The sequence below is a fragment of the Gymnodraco acuticeps genome, unplaced genomic scaffold, assembly GCF_902827175.1.
Source record: "Gymnodraco acuticeps unplaced genomic scaffold, fGymAcu1.1, whole genome shotgun sequence".
In the NCBI taxonomy this organism is placed as follows: Eukaryota; Metazoa; Chordata; class Actinopteri; order Perciformes; family Bathydraconidae; genus Gymnodraco; species Gymnodraco acuticeps.
In genome coordinates, this window is record NW_022990238.1 from 5,561,907 (window position 1) to 5,585,288 (window position 23,382).

Sequence of the window (23,382 nt, forward strand, 5' to 3'; positions counted from 1 at the left end):
GATATTACGAAGATGATTTGAGGTATGCGGCAGCCTCCATGTAAAGTTACGGGTTGAAAACAGTATTTCCGGTCTCGACGTTTTCATAATAAAACCAATGATCAAATGATTTAACAGTGATATCTGCAGTAGCCTACTCATCAACTAATAAACATCAGTTTATCCTTGTTAATTATACGACATTTATTGGTTTAAATTGTGTACAATGCTTTTGTGTTTTTCCCATAGGTTTTTCTCTTTAGATTCTGAGAGATACCTTTCTTTTTTCAGAGGTTTTGACATTGATTGTTTTAGCCGCAATGCATGTCGGGATATGGTGTTTATGTGATATGAAATCGGAAATTTTTTAAATAAAATAATACTTTATTCCGAGTGTTCTTGCTTTTCTCTTTGGAAGTCATCACATAACGGCATTGTAATACACGGTTCGGCTGCATTAAATATTACATATCTGCCGTAGATATTTATTTGTAGAGCCCTGATCAGAAGACCTTTTAACAAACTAAGAAATGCCGCCAAAACTGAATACGTGACGTGGATCATAAATATATTAGCAATTAAACAACATCTTCCATTTATTTTCACACAATACGTCTCCTTGCAGTATCAACACTAATTCGGCTGACTTTTATATTTGATCCAATTGATAGATAGGTTATATTTACACCATAACGGTGCACAGCTGATAGAAAGGGATTTTTTTGTAGTTTTGAAAGATATTATTTACTACCTTTCCAACTCCTCATGCAGTTGACTGTTACAGGTTTATACAGGTTCATGGTACAATGCATAAGCTTCAAATCGAGAGACTGAAACTGTATTTTCCTTTACCGTTCTGTTTTAATTTCACAATAAAGTTAATAGTCATATTATGTTTGATATTATTATATTTTAATAACTACACCACTGGTTTTTTAACCCTAGTGGTTAAAGCACGTTATTGAATTGTGTTGTTGAATACGTTTTATTTGATGAAAACATTTAAATATTAAGAGTAGCTTACATACAAAATTGGGGGAAAGTAGAAGGCATGATAGAAATATAGAATAGAAAATATCAAGAAGATACTGTAGTGATCTCTACAATAAAACAGTTTAGTGCAGGACGTCCAAAGATATTAACAGGAGGATGTGCAAAACAGACAAACTAATAAGGCTTTATTTAAACATTAAAGAATACTTTAAGTTAAAGTCTTCTTTTGAATAAGAAAAAAACATTGGGGTTGTTCACAGATAAATATGAAGTCTGACAAAGTACTTAATGTCCAATATATTGCATAGTTTATTTTGGCACTTGACAATCACCTTCCCTGAATTTGACTCAGGTGTAACTAAAGTCTGATTTAAGGGTTGTTTATATTTCACATCATTAATCAGAATCTGCTAAAGTAACTAAAATAAATGTAGTGGAGTAAAAATACCAGGTTAACCTCTGAATTGTAGTGGAGTAGAACAAAGTAGTACATGCTGCTGTAACAAAAACATTTCCAAACTTGGGATCAATAAAGTATATCTTATCTTATCTTAAGATGATCGATGGCTACTGCCATATTTACAAAATGTGCCTCTGAACCTGGACAAGTGCATGTTTCAGGCTTATCAATGAACAACAGGCGGGGTCACAGACGTAAGACCATGCAGCTGTTAAATAGAGCTCTTCTGACCTTAGGTGTCATGTGGGTATATTAATTCACCCATTTATTAATTATATGTTTTAAATGTGATAAGATAACACCACTGTGTTTCGTATCCCCTAAACCTCCAGGGTGTACACAGTTTAATACTGGCAACTTCTAATTGTGGGAAATACGAAAACGTCTTATAAAGAGACGTGCCATAGAACATGTTGCGAAACACACAATAGCCAGCATGTGTAGTTCTGGAGCCGGGGCTGGACACGTCCAATTCCAGTTTTGTAAAGTCTGTCGTTGTTCCATTGCATTTCATAGAGCTGTTTGAGTGTCTCTGGGTCGTAATAAGGGCATGAACAATCGGCCTACATGGTAGTTTTTTGTAGGAGGACAAAAAAAAAATCTCTCTCTCTCTACTTAACCTGATTGATGCTTTGTTCTGTTCCAGGGTTTGTCTGGTCCTCAGGGTCCCATCGGATTGCCAGGGGAGAAGGTAGGTTGCATGTCTCTCACTTAATTTCACAATTAAAGCTGTGACCCCTGTCATCACATAACCCATGCCAGTGGAGCCACTTCTAGCTCCCATTCAGACAAGATACAGCTAGACAGGAAATCAATATAAAAGAAACACACACAGGCAGAAGAAACAGCCTTGGCCACTGCACATCATGAGGCTAGACTGAGAAAAGAAGAAAAGTGGACTAAGTCATAAATAGAATATGTTTTAGTAAAGGAGCATCAAAGATAAATGATAAATGTGGTCTCTAAGTCATAAGTTATATTTTTGCTATATTTTATCGTAAGCTTATCTTATTCCTCTTTCTGTGCCATACAGGGTCCGCAGGGGAAACCAGGCATGCTGGGACTACCAGGCATTGATGGTCCTACCGTAAGTATACACACATATACAGTACAGGCATTAGCACAAAGGCATGCTAGAGTACACATGCATGTATCCATGCATACCTTTGCACAATCAGTGTCTATGTATATATATACACATATTGTAACAGGACTGGGCAGATAAAGAGAAAAGTGGTAGTGCAGCAATCATGACAGAGGCAGTGTTCAAATCCAAAAAAAGGCTTTACGTAGCCGGGCCACTAACCGACTTACCAGCTTACCAAAACGTTTCCTTACACTTGGAGCCTCCTGCTCCCTCCATGTGCCACACACAACTGAGCAACTCTGTGTGCTTTGTCTCCCTTGAGGGAGTGATTAGCACCAGGTGTGAGGTCTCCACACCTGCTCCCAATACTGCTAATTGGAAGACGGTGGGAATGTAGGTGCCTCCCACTACCCTGCCTCTCAGCCCCTTACAATATATATATAATCAGACAGGCCCTTGCTGATTCTTCCTCAGTCAGCTCAAGCTACTCAATGGCAGCTACATAAAAAGTCAACACTTTTTGAGACTGGTACATCGTTTTACAAATTAAAGAGCTCACACAATAATCACTACTAAATAGCCATTTATGTATGTACACCCTAAAAGTTAATTAATCTAAAGAAGCACAATTAATACAATTTGCCATCCTACACTTTCTGTGTTCTACCAGTTGGGGGACACAGGAAGCATTTCTGGAATTGATCCATATCAGTATGAGCTTTAGGAAATAATAAAAAATATTGCAGCTGCAATGCTCAGAAATAACTTTAGATTGAAGTTAGACACATTTTAATGAGTTTCACTTAATGTTCCTTGTATTGTTCTGCAACGCTTTGTAGCACACAATGTTTTATGGTGCTTTACTCCCAGTGGCAATGGTTTCCTCTGTTTCATTGGTTGGTTGCACATGGACATGTCCATCAAGGAGTAATACAATAATTATGTATTTTCAGAAGTGCTAAGTCTGATTCCTGATATATAATTTCAGGGTCACCCAGGAAGTGAGGGCCCGTCGGGAGAGAAAGGCATCCAAGTGGGTAACTGAATATCTGAGGCTTGTACTGTTGTGGCACAGCAAGATATCAAAAGTACATTATCATGGTGTTTCTTACAATCTATTGTAACTGTGCACTCACTCACCTGGTTACAATAAAGCTTGCTCTAATCATTATAATCAATCTGTTCCTACAATGTCATTGACTTTATAGTGGAAGAGCATTAGCTCATTAGAGTCAGCAGCATGCACTCATTAGCATCGTCAGCTTTTTCCTGTTTGAGAATGCTTATTGACAATCAAAGATAGGATACCGTGACTGAGTGCAACGTGTACTAATAACTGGTCAGACAAATGCATTTTTCTGGCAGCGGCTGTCTAAAACTAAACTGGTTGTTTTTTATGTAGGGTTTACTAGGTCCTCAGGGACCTGTTGGGTACCCAGGGACCCGTGGAGTCAAGGTGAGACATCAATGCATCACAATCTCAGGTGTAATGTTGACTGTGATGTGTATTCTCCAAACATGTTACTCTGTGAGTGTGTTTACCTGTGATGGACAAGCTGTTTCAGTCTATGACTGACAGGTGATAGGTGGAGGGAAAGCACCACGTTTCTCAAGGGGGCCGCTAACAACAGAGTGAGGAACGTCTGACGGATGGAATAGATGTAAAGTCAGATAGAGCAGAGCTGTGTGGAGCTGTCCATTCTCACTGAGTGTGCTTTTAAAACTGGGGGAATAAAAGCAAAGTTGTCATGAAACAGCATTCTGCTGTGTGTTTGTTCTGTAACAATCACACATCTGGTATTTTATCTGGTAGTTTGGCTTGACATAGTTTCAGGGAAGCCTGACCTTGATGGCAATCATGTATGAAATGAATGTACTGTAAGGTCAATAACTACTCAATAACATAGCAATGTTAGGTCAAGAGCAAATCAATACACACTTATAAATTATTTCAGTGAGTAAGATGGGGTATTGCTGAACATGCAGACAAGCAGTTCTTTGTGATGTCCAGAGTGGTCTTGTAAGTGACGTGACATTTTTGTAACATAACTGTTTTCCTACTTAACAGGGAGCGGATGGAATTAGAGGTCTAAAGGGGGGCAAAGGAGAGAATGTGAGTAAAACTGATGTTGTTTCTGTTGTTGTAAAGCTGGTGTATTGTGACTGGAAAAACACTTGACAAATTACAATGTAATGATGCCATTTATCATCAAATATGTTATATTTAAACATCATCTCTGCTCTATGCATCACAGGGAGAAGATGGCTTCCCTGGGTCAAAAGGTGACATGGGCTTGAAGGGAGACAGGGTGAGAGCGCCCACAATTCACAAGCCTCAGTACCATTTTTATTATTTTTTCTCCAATGGAGTGGAGATATAATGGTCATTTTCGTTCTACTTTCATTCTTGATGTTAGGGTGATAACGGAGTTCTAGGTACCCGTGGAGAGGATGGACCAGAGGGGCATAAGGGCCAGTCAGGACCCTTGGGAGAATCAGGATCTATCGGAATAGCTGGAGAGAAGGTTATTTTTATTTTTAAAAAACTATTTTAATTACATTACAAATTAAGGTTTGGACACAAAAGAGAGGGAAAGGAAGATCAAATAGTCTGCCAGTCCTTCAGACATTTTGTATCTTAATGTGCATTGTGTTGCTATAGTCATTATGTTAAATAGTATTCTTTTATTGCTTGTTGATATGGCGATATGCACTGACAGGATTGCTTTTTTTTCCCTTCTAATGTTACCTGTTCAATGACGATAAAGGAATTAAATTCATTGTAGAATTAGATTACTTTAGCCCAGTATTTAGCTGTGACAAAGGTTTCAATAAAATTAATGTCTGAAAATATCAAAAATCCTGGACATATAGATGTTTAATGCCCATTTATTACATCTGGTCACCGTCCATTCCTAAAGGCGACAACACAAAACCAATGCGCATATATTCAACAATTCTGTCATCACTATATGCATTTATCTGGCTGTATTGTTGCATGCATAGTCAGCAGCATGTTATACACATCTTGTATTTTTATGCACTTTTCATCTTAATCATTCTCTAGTTTATGTTTTCCTCTTATTGTGCCTGGCTCTTTCCAGGGTAAACTTGGTGTGCCTGGATTGCCAGGATACCCAGGAAGACAAGGTCCTAAGGTGATTTAACATTGATGAGCTATCACAATCAGTTAATGTCTCCTCTGGTTCCAGCAAGATGAGTGTCTTTGCCTGGATTGTTTCCTGTCTGATTAAAAATAAAGGATGATAAATGGCTTTTAAAAAAAGGCTATTTTATTAATCGTTCATTAGTGACATAAATTCATTACATGTTGATGAATGGTGTATTTAAGGCTGTGTTGAGCACCATGGATTAAATTTGCTTTAATTTGATACAGTAGTTCATTATATGTTAATGAGGCATTGGGGGTGATGTGTGATGAATGGAGGGCTGAGGCTGATTAACCTCTATGTGTGTCTCCAGGGATCACTTGGCTTCCCTGGAGCGGCCGGTGTCTCAGGAGAAAAAGGACGAAGGGTGAGGACTGTTGTGACTTTTAGCACATTCAGACTGCTTCAGATGTTTTGTGTGTGGGTGCTGTTAAACAATTGTTAATCTCTATAATGCAGGGTCCAGCTGGTCAGGCAGGGGCTGGGGGCCAAAGAGGTCCTAATGTGAGTACACCTAAAGATACGTCCTCTACTGTATGTATAAATCAGTATTTGCTTTAATTAGATACCATCAGATTAACACAAGTGTAACATCACTGCAGGGATTTCACAGCACAAGTTTGTTAATCTTTCCCCACCTGATGCATGTGATAATCAGACTGTTGTTTGTTTCCTTATAGGGGGCCCGGGGGGGAAGAGGAGCAAGGGGGCCCACTGGAAAGCCTGGAGAAAAGGTGCGCATAGAATGAGACATGCACAATCACATGAACACACAGACATAAACAAAGACCTAAGCACATACAGTTACACATTATCACACACCTGGCTGTCTCATAAAGTATGGATGAATATGCACACCGAGTTGGAACTGGTTGTTGCTTTTCACTTTAAGATGACAAGGCATGTGCTACAGTGAGAAGCGATTGTCTGGCAGGTTATGCTTCAGTCATACACACTCACCCTAAGACCTTCTTGGAAAAGCTAAAAACTGTGTTTGCAGGCAGGAGCCTTAACAAGTAAGAATGTCTCCTGTTTTCCTACTGTGTATTTTATTTGTATTCTGCCTTCTAGGGTTCTGTTGCACAAGACGGTCCTCAAGGATCACCCGGAGAACAGGTAATATTGGATAAGAGTGTACATACATTCAAATCAAATCAAGTTTTATTTATATAGCACATTTATAAACGATTTTTGGTCGAGCCAAAGTGCTGTACATATAACAAAAATAGCCTACAGTAGAGACACTTTACAGCAAATACAACAGCACAGATTGTTCAGAATATCAGTATGAGAAAAACGACACCCTCTATCCTTAGACCCTCACATCGTACAATGAAAAACTTCCAGAGAAAAACCCACATTGCCTAAATAAGACAATATATGTACGTCCTGGAATAAATATCTTGGAATTAAAGATACAATGTCATACATCAGTGCAAGAGAAGCAAAGGTGATTGAGACTGATCTGTGTTCAAATGGTTTTCCAGGGCCCCCAAGGACCACAGGGAAGAAATGGTGAAGCAGGGACAAAAGGGCCTAATGTGAGTTAACGAAAATGCCTGTCCTAATTTGTACCTCATCCAATGTTTTATGCTCACGTTTGGTTCTGTTAAGTTCATAACAATGATGTAAGAAAATGATTTCCTTCCAGGGTCTATCAGGAAAAGATGGATTACCAGGTCATCCCGGCCAGAGAGGGGAACCAGTGAGTCACCTTTGATCTCAATAAAGCTTAATATTTAGCACAGCATGTGTAAACACAGCTAAAAAGTAGAAAGCGATGATTTTAGCACTGAATTAGTGTAGTAAGAGTGCAAGTTGAGTGGCTTCCCTGTGTGCGTCTTACTGACTGTTTCAACTCTGAGTCACCAAAATCACTTGTCTCATTCTTCAGGGCTTCCAAGGCAAAAATGGACCCCCCGGCCCCCCAGGTGTTGTTGGGCCACAGGTAAGGGGAACAGTCTATTGTATATTATTTGCCATGTTAGATTACAGGTTTTTGTGATATGTAACTTGCTTACTGTTACGTGATATGTAACATGCTCATTTTCAGGGCAAATCTGGTGAGACAGGACTGACTGGAGACAGAGGCCATCCAGGTTCACCGGGACCACCGGGAGAGCACGGCTTACCGGGATCTGCCGGAAAGGAGGGCGCCAAGGTGAATAGTTTTCATCATAATGACAGGATCCTAATCACTTGCCAGCATCACCTTATTACTGTTATTTTCAATAAAGCCCAAGGACTCTCTCAGCACTGCCAGAATATCTTATCTCCTGGGTCTCATTCTTTCCTCTAATTTGCTAATAAATAAAAGAGGAAACCACACAGTGTTGAGGGTATTATGGCTCATAAAAGATAAATGTACTTTCTTGGTGTGACTTTCTGGTTGGTGTGATTTATGAATGCATAAGGGCCTGCTGTCTGCTGGCTTCCTGCCTTACAGTATATCTAATCACATGTGTGTGTATGTGTGGTTACCAGGGAGACCCAGGTCCATCAGGAGCTGCAGGGAAAAGTGGTCCTACTGGGCTGCAAGGCTTCAGAGGGAGCAGAGGGACCCATGGAGCAATGGTAACGCAAACTTCCATATATCTCACATCCTCAGCATCACTCAATGATTCACTCAATGATTCTCTCAAAAGATTCTCTGGAAATGTTTAGCTTGCAAGTAAGAATTGTAAGTTTTTCAATGTCAAATCTGGCCAGTGATGTCAAACACAGACAATGTGAAATCAATACAAACATTGCTGTCCCAGATAATAAAACGTGTGCAAATTACACAAGGGTTTTTGCATATGAAAGCTGATATCTTAAAAGGGCCCATGTCATGGCCATTTCTACTGATATGTGTATTCACCAAGTATTCACTCTCTGTCCTAAACGGCTTGTTGGAGCTCCTGCCCCCCTCCCTGTGAGCCCAGTGTGCTCTGATTGGTCGGGACGTTGCGAGGCTCGTTACTGCGAGGAGCGGACAGATTTCCGGGTCGGCGATACAGCGAGAACAAGCGAAACTCATCCTGAGCACACACAAACACTCACAGCCTAAGTAAAAACAATAAGTGTGGCTTGATATTGAGTAAGAAAAAGGTTTATAACGCTGTGAGAATGGGTCTGCGGAGAGCATTTCTCCGCGATCCCAACTCGTCTATTACCAGCGTTCAGGGACTCCCTGTTAGTTAGCCAAGGGATCCTGGTGTGTGAGGTGCACCGCGGATTGGTCCATCCGGTCATTTGTTGTTGATTTGGGTATTCACACGTCACAGAACCCAGGAAGAAAACAATGGAAAATGAGAAATCTCCAACGAGGCGTTTTGGGGCAGCATATAGACAGGTCTTTTCTGTGTTAGAGTTGTACTCGCTACAGGGTGTACTTTGAGGGTTTTTGACTCTGCAGACCGTTTACATAAAATCCTTCATAACACACATGGGGACGGGTAATAACCGGAAAAGCATGACATGGACCCTTTAAAATTATTGCTGTTTTTGTTTGTGTGTGACGGTTGTCTTTGTTTCTCTCCAGGGTCCTGCAGGTTTGAAGGGAGGAGAGGGTCTACCTGGTGTTGCAGGACCTGTTGTAAGTCTCATTTTATTAAATTGCTTTTCATCCCATCCCCTGCTCTCTGCCCAGGGTCTATGTTGTATAGAATGCTGGGATATATGAAGCAGGAGGTTGTTTCCATGGTGATCCCTGATCGTGACCACCACATTAAAACGGAGAGTGAGTCATGTGACATGCTCATCTCAACTCTCTATCTCCTCCTATTTCCAGGGTGCCACTGGGGAGAGGGGCCCCGCTGGGACGGCTGGTGCTATTGGCCAGCCAGGAAGGTCTGGTGGCGTGGGTTCTGCTGGGCCGATGGGAGAGAAAGGCGAGCCAGTAAGATTTGGAACATTGCACATTTTTGTTTCTTAGGCGACAATGTCCATGAATATATACTGTACCATCACCTCCCACCATTGGGTAACAAACAACATGTGCTGTTTTTTTGGAATGTGTCATTATGAGACTTAGAGCAGGAGGCTGGTAAAAGAGGAGAAAGGAGTTAAAGGCTATGATCAAAACATGTGAACAAGCCTGCTTGGGTGCACGTTTCCCTCCTGTTATGATATTTAAATCAATGCGTCATGCTGCTATATGAGGATAATAAGTATTCTAGCACTTGCTTGATTTCTGCTGTTTTCCCACCTGTTCCCCAGGGAGAGAAGGGGCCTGTGGGGCCAGCTGGGAGTGATGGGGAACAAGGACCTCTGGGGCTGCCAGGGGCTGCTGGAAATCTTGGACCCCCTGGAGAGGACGGAGACAAGGTAGTGAGATGGAACAGCCAGCATGGACTGCAGCACTGATATAAAGGATGTGGATTAGTTGTATTTGTGTTGTGTTCACGTGTTTGCATTTGTCTCCATAGGGCGAGATAGGAGAATCAGGCCAGAAGGGTGGCAAAGGAGACAAAGGAGAATCTGTGAGTATTAATTTTAGGACAATAGTCCTGGCATCACATCATTACATTGCATCATTAGGAGGTAGAGGAAAAATAGTCTTATAATTTGTAGCAATGTATACTATTGTGGTGGAATGAGCAAATGGATTTTAATAACATTTGTCCTATAGCAAATGTGTATTAAACTGCTCTTCTGTTTTTCTAGGGGCCGTCTGGACCTGTTGGAATCCAAGGACCTTTGGGCCAACCAGGACTACCAGTATGTTATAAAAACTCAACATGTCAAATAGAAAAACAGTCGTATAATTACATCAATATACTGTAAGAACACAGGGACAAACAATTCAGCAGATAAGAAACAAGTCCTGAAGCTAACTTTTCCAAGACCTTTGTCAGGTATAATATTTGGAAAAAAGCAAAGGAAGATTGGTGGATGAGGTCAATTGGGGTAGTTTGTCACGGTTTAGGCAGTGGGGGGGTGGCTTTGGATAGAGGAAATTTTTTCGGGTGAATACTTTAAAAATGTAGCTTACAGAGCTGCTTCCTCCCAAGTTGCCTACCTCAGCTTTAACATTGCTGACCTGTCTGTGTGTATTTCAGGGTGCAGATGGTGAGCCAGGTCCTCGTGGGCAGCAGGGCATGAACGGGGCGAAAGGAGATGAAGGACACCGAGGATTTAAGGGGGCATCTGGTCCTTCTGGACTGCAGGTAAGAATAACTATCCCATCAAAAAACTGGCTGTCTCCCTATTGGCTCATCTCTGATTTTATATTTATACTTTAGTTTGTATTGGTTTCCATTTCATGTGTAAGACTGCAATCCTCACCATATCTCTATTTGTAGGGAATGCCAGGACCATCGGGGGACAAAGGAGAGAGTGGGCATGTTGGCTCAATGGTAAGTACTTATCAGTAATCCAAGCACATACAACACCAGTGTCAGTCTCAAGGCTTTCTCAACACCACTTTACTGTCTTCTTACACTTTGCTTCATACTTTTTATGACTTTGAATTGTCTTGGTGCTGACTGATATTGGATATCGACATAACTTTTCTTCACTTTCCAAAAACCTTTTTTTCTCCAGTATCAAGCATAAAGCAGCGAGTATAAAACAGTTTAATGGATCATTTTTGAAGATCAAAAGGTTTGCATTCATTAGTGGAAAAACAATGGATAATTCACTAGGATTTGTTGGTGTATAACACAGAACTTTTGCAAATACAGTACATTTACATGTCTGTTAATGGTTTGGAAACTCTTTGTAGAGACGTGGGCCTTTAGTGTGAGGGAACTAAATGGTCAGAGATAATTACCCAGCTCAGTTTTTTCTCTGAGATTCAAACAGGTGGTACTGAAATGTCTCGTTACTGCCAGAAACCCAAAGCACTATTTTGTTATCGTGGTTGGTCCTGATATGGATGTGTTGATGCTACTTTTATAAGGTATACCTTCATCAATAATGTAATGACATCATATTAGAAGTCTAAAGAAACACAATGAAGTTGTTGAGTTGAGTGAGATAAAAAAAATCATTGATAATTAGTATGTCTTCAAATTAGTAAACGGTATCTGTGCTAGCATATTAACAAAAAGGACTGATTGAAAACTGAAGATAGAAAAGGGTTAATTTGCTCCAGAATACTGAAAGCTGTGTTTGTAATTGTATAGCTTCGACAACTCTGGACACAAAACAAGCTAATCAGCCTCATATGTAGAGAAACTGAGGAAAACGGCTAAATTGGTAGTTTCCTAAGAATAGGCATTTTTCAAAGCAGACTATTTGACTGGTTAATGATGGCTCTAGTAAGCTACTAAGCTAGTAAGCCATGCCAGTGAGCTGACACAATGACACTTTTAACTATTGAACAATGCTTGCACTTTGTGTGGGGTTTGATGAGTTATTCAAAGCAATGAACGTCCCACATTAGCTGTGCTAAGTAGCTGCACACTAATCAACTGTATTACCATGGCATACTGTGTTATTATGGAAGCTGTGGGAGAATACAGCCATAGGCTAGAGACAAATACTCTTCAGTCAATTGCTCTCAGAGGTTATGTTCCTCATATCTCATGTCTGTTGGCATTAGTTATATCTTTACATGATCTGATAAATCAATATCCACAATAATGATTGCAAAAAAGAAACCTTACAATAACAATCTCAACTTGTCTTTTGAATTTTTGATGGATCTTCAAGGCTGAGTGTGAATGACAGTAGACCATGAATTAATGTGCAAGAAGGACGTAAAGGAATGTAAAGAAATGAAAAGGATAAATAACAAATGAGAGAGTTACAGAGAGGACGCAGTGGAGCAATAGAGTGGAAGGAAGAGGCGGGGCTCTGGCTGTGAGCAGGAAGACGGTGTGACAGCTGCTAATCAGATTAGCCTCAGCCTTGGCTGTCTAATGAGCATCCTCCTTTGTGACAGTCATCTCACAACGCTGTCAACCATGAACACATTTCAACAAGATTCCTTATAGCTCCTCTTCTCCACAGCTAGATTAGGGAGGCAATGCATTAGAATGGAACCAAAACAAAGGGAAGAAACAGAGAAAGAGAGAGAAAGACTGAGAGACGAAGAGAGGAGAGAAAGAAGCTGGAGACTCAGTGGGAAAGTTTCATTCATGTGTGAGCGTTGCGGATCACAGGATTCTCCCCTCTAATGCTCAAGTATCTCTCCGCCAGAAGGATATGTGTTTCTTCGAGTCCCACACAGAGTCTCTCTGGGCAGATTGTGTGTCGGTCTCTGTGACTCTACAACACAACGCTCCCTCCAAGACTTTGGAGTGATTCAGAGCACAGCTCAACATCTACTCAACTGAAACGGAAGCCAAGCACAGTTAGGATGAATTGTTTGCTGCTCTCTCTTGTGCTGCACAGCAAAGTCAGATGCCGTCACTGTGGCTGAGAGACTATGCTCTTGCACATCACATGCTAGAAGTTTCTTATTAAACAGGGAGAATAAGAGAAACGGGTCGGAGGGGAGAATCAGAGCTTGTGTCATATTGAGGGTAATGACCTGTCTGGATGTCTTCATCATGTCAGTACCATAATGATCATAGATACTGGGGCCATTACATAAGCAATCCTCCATGGCCTGACTTCTAACACACATTTAATTTAGGGGGCACTCGCTCAATTCCAGCTCACACTCAGCTTGTATTTATGTTTGTGTTTCATTGATGTTGATCATCATTTCTGTATGCACTGATATCCTAATAACACATTACATTTCTCTCAACAGGGGCCTCCAGGACAGCATGGCCCACGGGGTCCTCAGGGGTCCAGTGGTGGAGAGGTAGAGTGAAGCATGTTTTTATTTAAATTACATATATTTGGATTCAGATGTCAGCATAACTGGTTTTATTACTCAAAACACATGCAGTTAGAATGTGGGGCAACATTTAGGAAGTTTATGTCAACATGCTATCATATCCATCTTCATAAAACAAATTCTCTGAAACATTAGAGAACAACATACGATTGTCCAAATAGTTTACAAAAGAAATGCACCAAGAATCCATTTCATAATGAGCATTGACATATATCAAAATTGGTTCACTCATTATTTCTGTTCCTTAATTCTTTTTCTGAGGCATGTATCATTGAGGCATATTTATTTTGCGATTAGGATTTAGTGGACGTCAATGCATTTTTGTTACTGTAATGCAATATTGAAATTACACACCCTGTGCAAGAATTGGAGTGCTAATATTTTAAAGTGATGGTTGTTGCATGCCTTTTTGACTCATAAAGAAAATATGACAGGGTATCAGCTTTGGAATCAAGAAGACTTCCATCAAACACACAGGATTAACTACATTTCAAACTGCACAATCATTTATCATTACTCCCATCATATTTCCCAGACACTCATCTTTTACAGATCCACTGAGATCCCCTACTGCTTTTGAAACTTCAATTATTAAACACTATTAGAATACAATTCCTGGGAGAGAGTTATATTTACTGCTTTATGAATCATTAAGAAGTATAGGACTATCATCCCTGAGAGGCAGTTATATTTACCTCTCATAATGGCCATCTCGCTGCAGCCTTTCACACTGTCAATTATTCAGCAGCAAGCTGCAAAAATCTGTGTGTGCCACGTTGTGCTTCATCACAGGAAGCATGGAAATACAGCGGTGCATAAATGGTGGGATCCATAAATGGATTGGTACAGGAAAAGCGGAAAAGAGCGGAATGGTGGTGGGATGTCATGTGAGGAAAGCAGCTGACAGCAGGAGCTCTGTAGTAGTGTATGGCTGTACTCAGCGTTCATGTTTGTGCACTCTACCGAAGACCTGCTTTTACTGGGTTTGTCTCAAGAGAAAAAGCACAATACACTGACAAACTTGCATGCACGCTAACATATATGCGCATACACAAACAAAATTGTTGAGAGGGGGATATAGAATCCACCCTACTGTGTGACGCACACACTATCCACAGCAAACTGACACTCAATTTGTTTCCATGTGTTGTGATAATGTGATGTGGGTTCAGCATTCTGTGAGCAGATCTGCTGACAAACTACAACAACACACTGCACCAACAACTAGATTTTTTCAAAATCAAATGAATATTTCAAACTTGCCCTTGTTTTATGATATTTGTCTTCCCTCTCCTCTTGCCACAGGGCCCACCTGGAATAACTGGTGGAGTTGGTCAGCCTGGACTTGTTGGAGAGAAGGTCAGCATTTGCCATTAGTAACTACACAGTGCATCTGTGCACATGGAATGATGGTGCATTGTGAATGCAGGATTTGTGTGTGAGAGAGTGGATTGTGATTATACCTTACTGAGTGTTCCTTCTCTACCAGGGTGAGGATGGGGAAGCGGGAAACCCTGGGTCAGTTGGAGAGACCGGCACTGTTGTAAGTAGCATTACTTCCATCAGTCGTTCATATCTTGCTCAACCTCATCATTTCCTAGCCCTTTCATTGATTGTCATTTCCCATGCTGGTGTCTTAGGTGGGTAAAGGCGATGTGGGGGAAAAGGGTGACTCAGGCCCACCTGGTTCCGCTGGGCCTCCTGGACCCAGAGGAACACCGGGAGAGGACGGACCCAAAGGCAACCTCGTAAGTCTTTTTCTCTCTGACACAGTGATTGTGTTGTGTCAAACAGTTATTGCTATGCCAGGCACATGATGGTTTCCGACTCACTGTTTTTAACCACAGGGCCCTATTGGATTTCCTGGAGATGCAGGGCCTCCTGGAGAAGTTGGCGTCAATGTGAGTATTTGTTGTTATGATTGTTTTATCATACATGTTTTAATTAACCCTTTAATTGCTCATTTCATCTATATGAATGTTTTACCCAGGGAGTAGATGGTGGCCCTGGGCCTAAAGGAGACAATGGAGATCCCGGCAAAGCAGTAAGCATTTCTACCCACTTCTTACATGTTGACAGCACTAGTAGCTTTATGCTGTATGCTTAGCTAAAGTCTATATTCTCTGTGACATATTGATGTTTTGCCCATCATTATGGATAGAAATTATTCTCAGAATTTAGTGACAGGTTGGAAAAGTGTTTATTTTTTACCTAATCCTTTTTTTCTGTTCTTTGCAGGGACCTCTAGGAGCCTCTGGGGAGCCAGGCCCTTCAGGACCTCCTGGACGGAGGGTACGATAAATATATTATATACGTTCGTGAGCTATGTGTATTGTATATTTATGTTATTGCTATTATCTCACCACCATTGTCTCTCTTATCCCTAGGGTCATATTGGTCCCGCAGGGAAAGAAGGGAAGCAGGGCATGAAGGGAGCCAAGGTAAAGACAATGGGTTGCACTGAGCCGGGTAATGCATTACAACAAAACCTTTGAGGTGAGTTTATGCCTAACGCCTCGCTGTGTGTGTCCATGCCTCTGGCTTGTAGGGGGCGTTAGGAGACCATGGTCCGGTGGGGAAGACAGGTCCAGTGGGACCCCAAGGGGAGCCAGGGAGGTCTGGCCTAGAAGGTCTCCGAGGCATCCCAGGCTCTGCGGTCAGTACACAAGAGAAGAGGGGATTCCTGATCAATGTTGTTAACTTGCAATGAAATGTAGGCTACTACTGACACGTTTCAGTCCTTAGACATTCATCAGGTGAATCATCCTCCTATGCAACAGCATTTCTACGAAAATTGAGAATGTGCAACAGCCTTCACAGTTTATCAATGAAAATGGGAATAATGATACCATTATTATATCCTTTTAAAACTGTGAATCATATCACAATATAGATCAAAATGATCACTACACAATTTAGTTTTTCCAAATCAGACAGCCCTAGAAGCAACATAACTGACAATAATCAACATACGGTATACCATTTGTGTTTAATCCTGGCTTCTGTTTCTTTTAAGCCAATATCTAATTCTAATGTTTCTTTTCTAGGGTGAGCAAGGTTTAAATGGGCCGCTAGGACAAACTGGACCACCAGGACCAATAGTAAGATCCTTATAATTGGCTTTTAAAGAAGCTTGGGACATTTATAATAATAAATGTACAGAATATACAGCATTGGCCAATTAACTAATCTGTGATTGTTAACAGGGACCACTAGGACTCCTCGGATTAAAAGGAGACCCTGGAAACGAGGGAGAAAAAGTGAGTATGTCCTTGACAAAGAGAACTCTCTGCACTAGCCTTAACCCTGGGAAACAAAACTGATGACCATGTCTCTGTCTGCAGGGTCATGGAGGGTTGATCGGTCTAATTGGCCCCCCAGGAGAACATGGCGAGAAGGGAGACAGAGGCCTGCCAGGGAACCAGGGGAGCCGAGGGCCTAAGGGAGATGAGGTATATGTCATTGCAATATATTTGGATACATCTGATACACTTCTGCAAGGAGGAAGTTCAGTTCACCAACGAGATATGCTTTTCCTTATTTCTAGGGAGCAGGCGGCACTTCTGGTCCCACCGGCCCACTGGGACCACCTGGACTGTCAGTAAGTGCAGCACTGTTACAACAATATTTACTTATTAATTATGGTCTGTTAAATTGTGTTAATACATATTTGAATTACATTTGTATCCGCATTTTCAGCCATCTTTTGTTAAAAACAAATATTATTATATATACACTGTATATAAACATTACAACAATGAATGAAATGAGGCTTTTAAACATAGCCTCTCACCTATTACAGCCATTGTTCTATAACTCTGATCCAAATTGGCTGATCAATTATTCAGTGAACTCGATGAGTGCTTATTTAAAAAGGTTATGATCTCAGGGCTTTTACAATTGATTCCATCTTCAATAAGTTAAGCACAATTTGAAAGCCCTGTAATTGCACAATTTTTACTCAGCAGTGATAGTAATAACATTGACCATAACCTGCCCTGTCAAGCAGGTGCCTTATTTTCTGGTGAATAGTTGACTAGTATTGATCAGTGCTTATTTGAGTAATTAGATAGTTATCTAACAGTTTAATGTTATTTATGTGTTAACTGCTTTTTACTCCTCTCCACTTTTAGGGTGCAGCTGGCGGGAAAGGGTCGAAGGGAGAAATGGTAAGTTCAGTAATCCGTCTTATTTATTTGTATATTGCCATTGCTGTACATTGCTGATTGGCTAGCATCTGCTGGGAACATCTGCTGGGTAGGAGAGAAAAAGTGTGATTGTTGGCTTAAATGTACCATGCTTGATAATAATAATAATGCTCTACTGTGTTTACCACATGTCTTTGGAACTAAAAGCCTGCTGTACAGCCACACTTGCCTTGTGTGGGATTTTCCATCGGGCCCTTTTAATAGGATTTGGTTCTAGTGTGTGTGTGATGTTATGAAAACCACTATAGTGTGTCTTGAGAGCCAGGCTTTGACCACAGAGTGCTGATGCACACAGCTGGATAATCCTATAAAGCAGCAGTCATATCTGTCTGGATAAAGCCGGGATTTAGCCAAGTGTGAGTGGTGTGACCAGGTGAGACGTGATTGACACAAAGTTTTGTCCTCTCTTTTTCTTCAGGGTCTCGTTGGTGCCAGAGGAGATACAGGCAGAATTGGCCTCCCAGGACCCCCAGTGAGTAACACCAGTTATTCAGATCATGGCTTTCTCAGTGCCAGCTTTACCCTCTTTCATTCCTTATTATATGTTGCTCACCTGTCTGTTCTACCTCCAGGGACCCCCCGCTTCAATGATTGAGCCCCTGCCCATGAGGGAGGGCAGGCGGAAGAAGCGAAGGCACTCGGATCGGGCAAGAGGAGCAGCTTCATCCACGGAGGAAGATGTGGAGCTGGATATGGAGGAGTTCCTCCAGGGAGATCAACCTCTGGAGGACGCTGAGGGAATGGAAGAAGTCTTTGCCACCCTGTCTTCTATGAAAACAGAGGTGGAGATAATGAGAAGACCCCTTGGAACCTTTGAGAGCCCTGCCAGGACCTGCAAAGAGCTAATGATGGTCCAACCTGACTACAAAGATGGTATAAAAGACAGTGCTTCTTACTTTATGCCCGTTTAACAACCAAAAAAGTTCTAATGGAAAATAATCCAGTAAAAACTGGAACCCATTCTACACTCCTTTTTTAGCCAGTTGTTTGTTATCATCTTGTTATCGTTGATGCAGTAATTATATCAACATCCAGAGCTTGTCTTTTTTGTGCACTTTCTAGGAGACTACTGGATTGATCCTAACCAGGGCTGTAACAGAGACTCCATCAAGGTCTACTGTAACTTCACAGCTGATGGAGAGACATGTCTCTACCCTGACAAGAGGATTGAGAATGTAAGTCTGCGATCTCTTGCTGTCAGCCTTTACAAAGCCAACCTCGTCATATTACATCAAGGCACAAATCCCTCCATATATCCCTTGAGCCTAAGACTTCACTCAACATCCTGTAAAAATCTTTCTCTTTCTCTTTTTCTCTGTCCAGGTGAAATTAGCAGCGTGGAACAAAGAGAAGCCAGGAAGCTGGTTCAGCCAATACAGGAGAGGAAAGCAGGTAAAAAATAACCTCCTTCCATTTATCTCAGCTGGCTCCAAATGCCAGCCAGTCTTTTTCATCTAAATGACTTATCCTAATTGAGAGTGTTCGAATGATACCCCTGCATATGATTGAGTTGCAAGCATTTGTACTAGTGTATTGACATGAAAGGTTGGGCATGTGGGCGTCTGTACTTCAAAGTGCACATGAATGCATGAGAGCGTTTTTAGTTTATTTGTATATTTGCAAATTGTACAATTTGGTATCAATTTATTAGACTTTGTGCAATGAGAAAACTATTTTCATATTACCATCAGTTGATTTCAGCCAACTGGATGAGTCACACAGAGGCAATGCTAGCTCTCTGTTCAACTAGCATTCAGGATAGCACGCTCAGAACTCTGGCCTTTCAAGAGTTCCTGATCAGAGGTCTCAAAACCCTCTCAGACAATCGCAAAGCTACCAGCACACTTACAATTCACTGCAGTTCTTGAACAATGTCCTTGGATCGGCATAGGTTTTTTTTCCTTCTCTTAATTTCCTCAGCTGTTACAATACTTTCTGAGAATCACTATTTCACCATTGCTCAAGGAAAGTCATCTGTCAGCACAAGCTAGGACATTTGTTAATTGTGATATAGTGAAATTCGAAATTTATATTAGCAGATTATAGAAAATGATGTGTTTTTCTGTGGATTCATCTCTTATAGAGGAAACTTGTTTATGCATTTATTTTTCTCATTCTGGATTCTGTGTGTTTGTCACCTAGTTCTCCTACAGTGACAGGGATGGGAACCCTGTGCATGTAGTTCAGCTGACCTTCCTGAAACTATTGAGTGCCACGGCCAAGCAGAGCTTCACCTATACCTGCCAGAACTCGGCAGGCTGGTTCGACAGAACCTCGCGCTCCTACCAGCTTTCCCTCCGCTTCCGGGGCAGCAATGATGAGGAGCTGACACAAGCCAAAAGCCTCTTCATTAATGCAGTGCATGATGGATGCCAGGTCAGTGCAGAGACATGCCAGAAGAAGGGACTAGCTCGACTGATAACAATTAGCCTTAAAGGTCACCTATTATGCAGAATCCATTTTTTCATGTCTTTTCTACATCAACATGTGTCCCCTCTGTGTAAAGAGATTCTGAAAGTTTCAGGAAAAAAGATTGGCTCACTTTTTGTCCTGATCCATTTATATAAAAACTGAAAATGAGCTGATCAGATTTTGGCCACTTTATGATGTCATAACGATGTTTTTGCTTGTGTAACCATTAGCTAATAACCAACCAAGGTAACCCCACCCCTCCCCAACCTTATCACCTGAATCTCCTCCTAGAGCACCATTGTGTTATTTTTAACCAAATATCTCTCAGAGGGGCTTGGGGAGTGGCTCCTTATTTTCATCTAAAGTAACAGACAGAGAATCAGCCCTTTTGAAAAAGGGCTGAAACAGAGGGGATTATGGGATGCTACAATGCGAGCCAAACAATTCAGAGACATGTTTTGTATATATCTGAGATCTATAATATATTGATGAAAAACAGTATAATAGGGGACCTTTAATGAAAGAAATGTGTTTATCAATTGTGTTTCTGTTGTAGCTAACAAATCGGGATTTGTGCCAGAGAGGCGGGGGAGCTAGTCAGTTGTAAGCCAAGCAAATTCTATTAATGGCTTTAATTTTTCTCTTTCAGTTCCGTAAAGGTCAGGAAAGGACTGTTCTGGAGATTGACTCCCCCTCGGCAGAGCTCCTCCCTATAATAGATGTGGCTCCAGCAGACTTTGGCAACGGCAACCAGAAGTTTGGGTTCCAAGTTGGACGGGTATGCTTCAATGGTTAACATCTTGCCAACCACAAACAACAACAAAAAGACCTGCACAGCAAGTTTGACTCAAAGAAATTGGACTTGAACTGCTTCCCCAAGCAATATTTATTATATCATGCTCCTGTATGTGTTGGGTTAGTGGTATTAATTTAAGACTCTACCGTGGCCAATGAAATATGTTCTATGGCGTAACAACAATAAGAAGAAAGGCAAGAAAGAGGACATGTACCAATGGGAACAAAGCACATTTACCAAAGGGAAATATTTCCAATTTGATATATTTAAGTGTTTTTCTTTTCTTTTCTCTCACTGTTGTGCTTTAATTTATCCTTGAGAATAATGAGGACCGCACCACTTTACGATGACCACTTATCAAGACAACTAACAAAACAAATGTGTCCGATCGAGAAAATAACAGTCTGTCATTCTGTGTATGGGTCTGTTAAGTGGTACTTTTCAGACCTTAGATGAACTGGTTGCTACCTAATGTTTTACAAAGACTGCGACGGCATAAATCAGAGACAATGTCATACTCATTTGCATGCTCAGATTTCACCCTAATAACAATTGCATAGCAGTTGTGGACTAGCCTAGTATATTAATTCCACACAAGAAGCATAATTAATTACCTGCATGCAAGAATGATAAATTGTCCTTTTTACCCTTCAACTGCAGTTTGCTCAGTGAATTACCTTGATTAGTATTCAATAGGCGTAGCTAATTATTGAACCCAACACTTACTTGAACAGATAAGGTTGTTTCCTTTATTTGACTGGTTTCCTCCATAGGCTTAATTATAAGATTTTTGAGCCATCCGTGTTTATAAGTACTACAGTCCTATATACAGTATGTCAGACTAAAATCTTTTCTACTGTGCTATAAACTTGTGATTACATACCTGAGCAACTAGGTTTTGGGAATTTGCAGGGCAAGAATTAAGAGCATGCTAATTAAAACTGTCTCTAGGCTTAACTGCACTTCTTTATACAAAGACATTTCACGCATCTCTTGAAAGCATTTTATAACTGCTGACATAACCTGTTTTTGCTTTTACGCCACACTTTGTTTCTCAGTTTTGTTCATATGTTGACATTTTGACAAAGTATGTTGCCGTTAATTTGACATGATTTGCTCTTCACTGGTGCTAAAGACGATTCTGTTCATTTTGTGTCACTGTGTTTGTGTGTCTTTGTGGGCAGGATTATAGAACTACAGCAGGAGAGGGTTATTGCTCTTTCAGCAGGAAACACCCTCAGAGGCTGGGGACTAGTATACTGTGTTTTTTGCACATCTTCTAGCTGATTGTGCCAATTTCACAGGGCCAGTGAAAAGCAGTTAGGCACAATTCAGAGCAATGTGGTTGATAGCTTTCAAAGTTAAGATCCATCCTAAACCACATTATATCATACCATTCCACAATTCTCTACCTAGACTAGCATTAATAGCATCAAGTCTAAAGTGAATGATGCCATCAAGGAATATTTGAGAACTTGAGATTCATTGTAGAATTTTGTATTTCTTTAAGTGTTGAGGAATCATTTATTGTCATACTGCAACACAGGTGCAGTTGTAGACTAGTTCATGTATGGTACACAAAAAAAGAAAAGATGACAAAAGAAACAAAATAATATATTGTTTTTTTTCAGAAAATTGTAGAGTCAAGAACCAACTTGTTCTTAAATTACCATGGGTGAATTATCATGCCATTTTATTCCTTTATTCACGGACTCTGGAACAGCTCCATGATTTGTTTTTAGATTATCTTTTAACTGCACTTCGCTCAGCATGTCGGCCTTAACAGAGACTTCTTCAAATTTACAAATGGAGCTGTCAATTTGACAACATTAACATATGAATGTGAATCCCATTTTATGAACGATTTTCCCTTGAGCGAATGAAATGTTAATGCTCAGTCTACCTCCTCCGTCTTTAACAGTAGACTGTGCGCCAGTATGTGTAATTTAGCAACATACTCCCAATGTTATATTTGTTATATTCCTTCCGTCAGATCCTGCTCTGCTCCTCCTGTGAATAGTGTTTGTTGTACTAATTTTGTATACTGTACAGTTATTCTGAGTTCTTAATGAGCAGTAACCGGCTGCTTAAATGAAAAACAAATTCATTTGTCAAAAAATGTATGTGCGAATAAAAACAAAATGAAATAATGATGTTATCTTTTTCCTTTCCAGACCTTACAGCTGGGTTATAACAATATCCATGAGAGAATGTGGCTGTCTGCTCGGTCCAGTTAGAGTGTAATATACAAACAAGGCTCTTCATTATCAACTAGTTCTGAAACATTCCCTCAACAAGCTTGCAATCAGCATCCACACAGCCGATGTTATCAACTCTGATTGGCTCCTCAGTTCATTTATTTCAATTAGTTCTGTTTAAGTCCTCGAGGGAGAAGCTGGAGTAAAAACCAAGGCGGGGTAAAATGGATGGTGAGGAACAGAGAAGAGGTCAGTAAAGTAATGGCTGAGGATGAGAAATGTGGTTGTCGAGAGTTGGTCAA

At 40.7% G+C, this 23,382-nt stretch overlaps 1 protein-coding gene across 3 annotated transcripts in view; it reads left to right on the forward strand.

Moving 5' to 3' along the window:
- col5a3a (collagen, type V, alpha 3a) overlaps positions 1-23,033 on the forward strand; it is a 48,420-nt gene extending 25,387 nt beyond the window's left edge. For all 3 annotated transcript variants that reach the window (XM_034220340.1, XM_034220341.1, XM_034220342.1), the window contains 44 exons: positions 2,079-2,123; positions 2,466-2,519; positions 3,508-3,552; positions 3,922-3,975; positions 4,588-4,632; positions 4,775-4,828; positions 4,937-5,044; positions 5,624-5,677; positions 6,003-6,056; positions 6,149-6,193; positions 6,370-6,423; positions 6,761-6,805; positions 7,177-7,230; positions 7,341-7,394; positions 7,584-7,637; positions 7,743-7,850; positions 8,174-8,263; positions 9,213-9,266; positions 9,462-9,569; positions 9,890-9,997; positions 10,099-10,152; positions 10,337-10,390; positions 10,732-10,839; positions 10,975-11,028; positions 13,377-13,430; positions 14,772-14,825; positions 14,956-15,009; positions 15,107-15,214; positions 15,314-15,367; positions 15,457-15,510; positions 15,705-15,758; positions 15,854-15,907; positions 16,015-16,122; positions 16,514-16,567; positions 16,673-16,726; positions 16,811-16,918; positions 17,014-17,067; positions 17,600-17,635; positions 18,093-18,146; positions 18,247-18,547; positions 18,737-18,849; positions 18,998-19,066; positions 19,817-20,050; positions 20,736-23,033. In XM_034220340.1, coding sequence (XP_034076231.1) covers positions 2,079-2,123; positions 2,466-2,519; positions 3,508-3,552; positions 3,922-3,975; positions 4,588-4,632; positions 4,775-4,828; positions 4,937-5,044; positions 5,624-5,677; positions 6,003-6,056; positions 6,149-6,193; positions 6,370-6,423; positions 6,761-6,805; positions 7,177-7,230; positions 7,341-7,394; positions 7,584-7,637; positions 7,743-7,850; positions 8,174-8,263; positions 9,213-9,266; positions 9,462-9,569; positions 9,890-9,997; positions 10,099-10,152; positions 10,337-10,390; positions 10,732-10,839; positions 10,975-11,028; positions 13,377-13,430; positions 14,772-14,825; positions 14,956-15,009; positions 15,107-15,214; positions 15,314-15,367; positions 15,457-15,510; positions 15,705-15,758; positions 15,854-15,907; positions 16,015-16,122; positions 16,514-16,567; positions 16,673-16,726; positions 16,811-16,918; positions 17,014-17,067; positions 17,600-17,635; positions 18,093-18,146; positions 18,247-18,547; positions 18,737-18,849; positions 18,998-19,066; positions 19,817-20,050; positions 20,736-20,882 — 3,375 coding nt within the window. In that variant the 3' untranslated portion in view covers positions 20,883-23,033. The remainder of the gene's footprint in view (positions 1-2,078; positions 2,124-2,465; positions 2,520-3,507; positions 3,553-3,921; positions 3,976-4,587; positions 4,633-4,774; positions 4,829-4,936; positions 5,045-5,623; positions 5,678-6,002; positions 6,057-6,148; positions 6,194-6,369; positions 6,424-6,760; positions 6,806-7,176; positions 7,231-7,340; positions 7,395-7,583; positions 7,638-7,742; positions 7,851-8,173; positions 8,264-9,212; positions 9,267-9,461; positions 9,570-9,889; positions 9,998-10,098; positions 10,153-10,336; positions 10,391-10,731; positions 10,840-10,974; positions 11,029-13,376; positions 13,431-14,771; positions 14,826-14,955; positions 15,010-15,106; positions 15,215-15,313; positions 15,368-15,456; positions 15,511-15,704; positions 15,759-15,853; positions 15,908-16,014; positions 16,123-16,513; positions 16,568-16,672; positions 16,727-16,810; positions 16,919-17,013; positions 17,068-17,599; positions 17,636-18,092; positions 18,147-18,246; positions 18,548-18,736; positions 18,850-18,997; positions 19,067-19,816; positions 20,051-20,735) is intronic.
- The last annotated feature ends 349 nt before the right edge of the window (positions 23,034-23,382 follow it).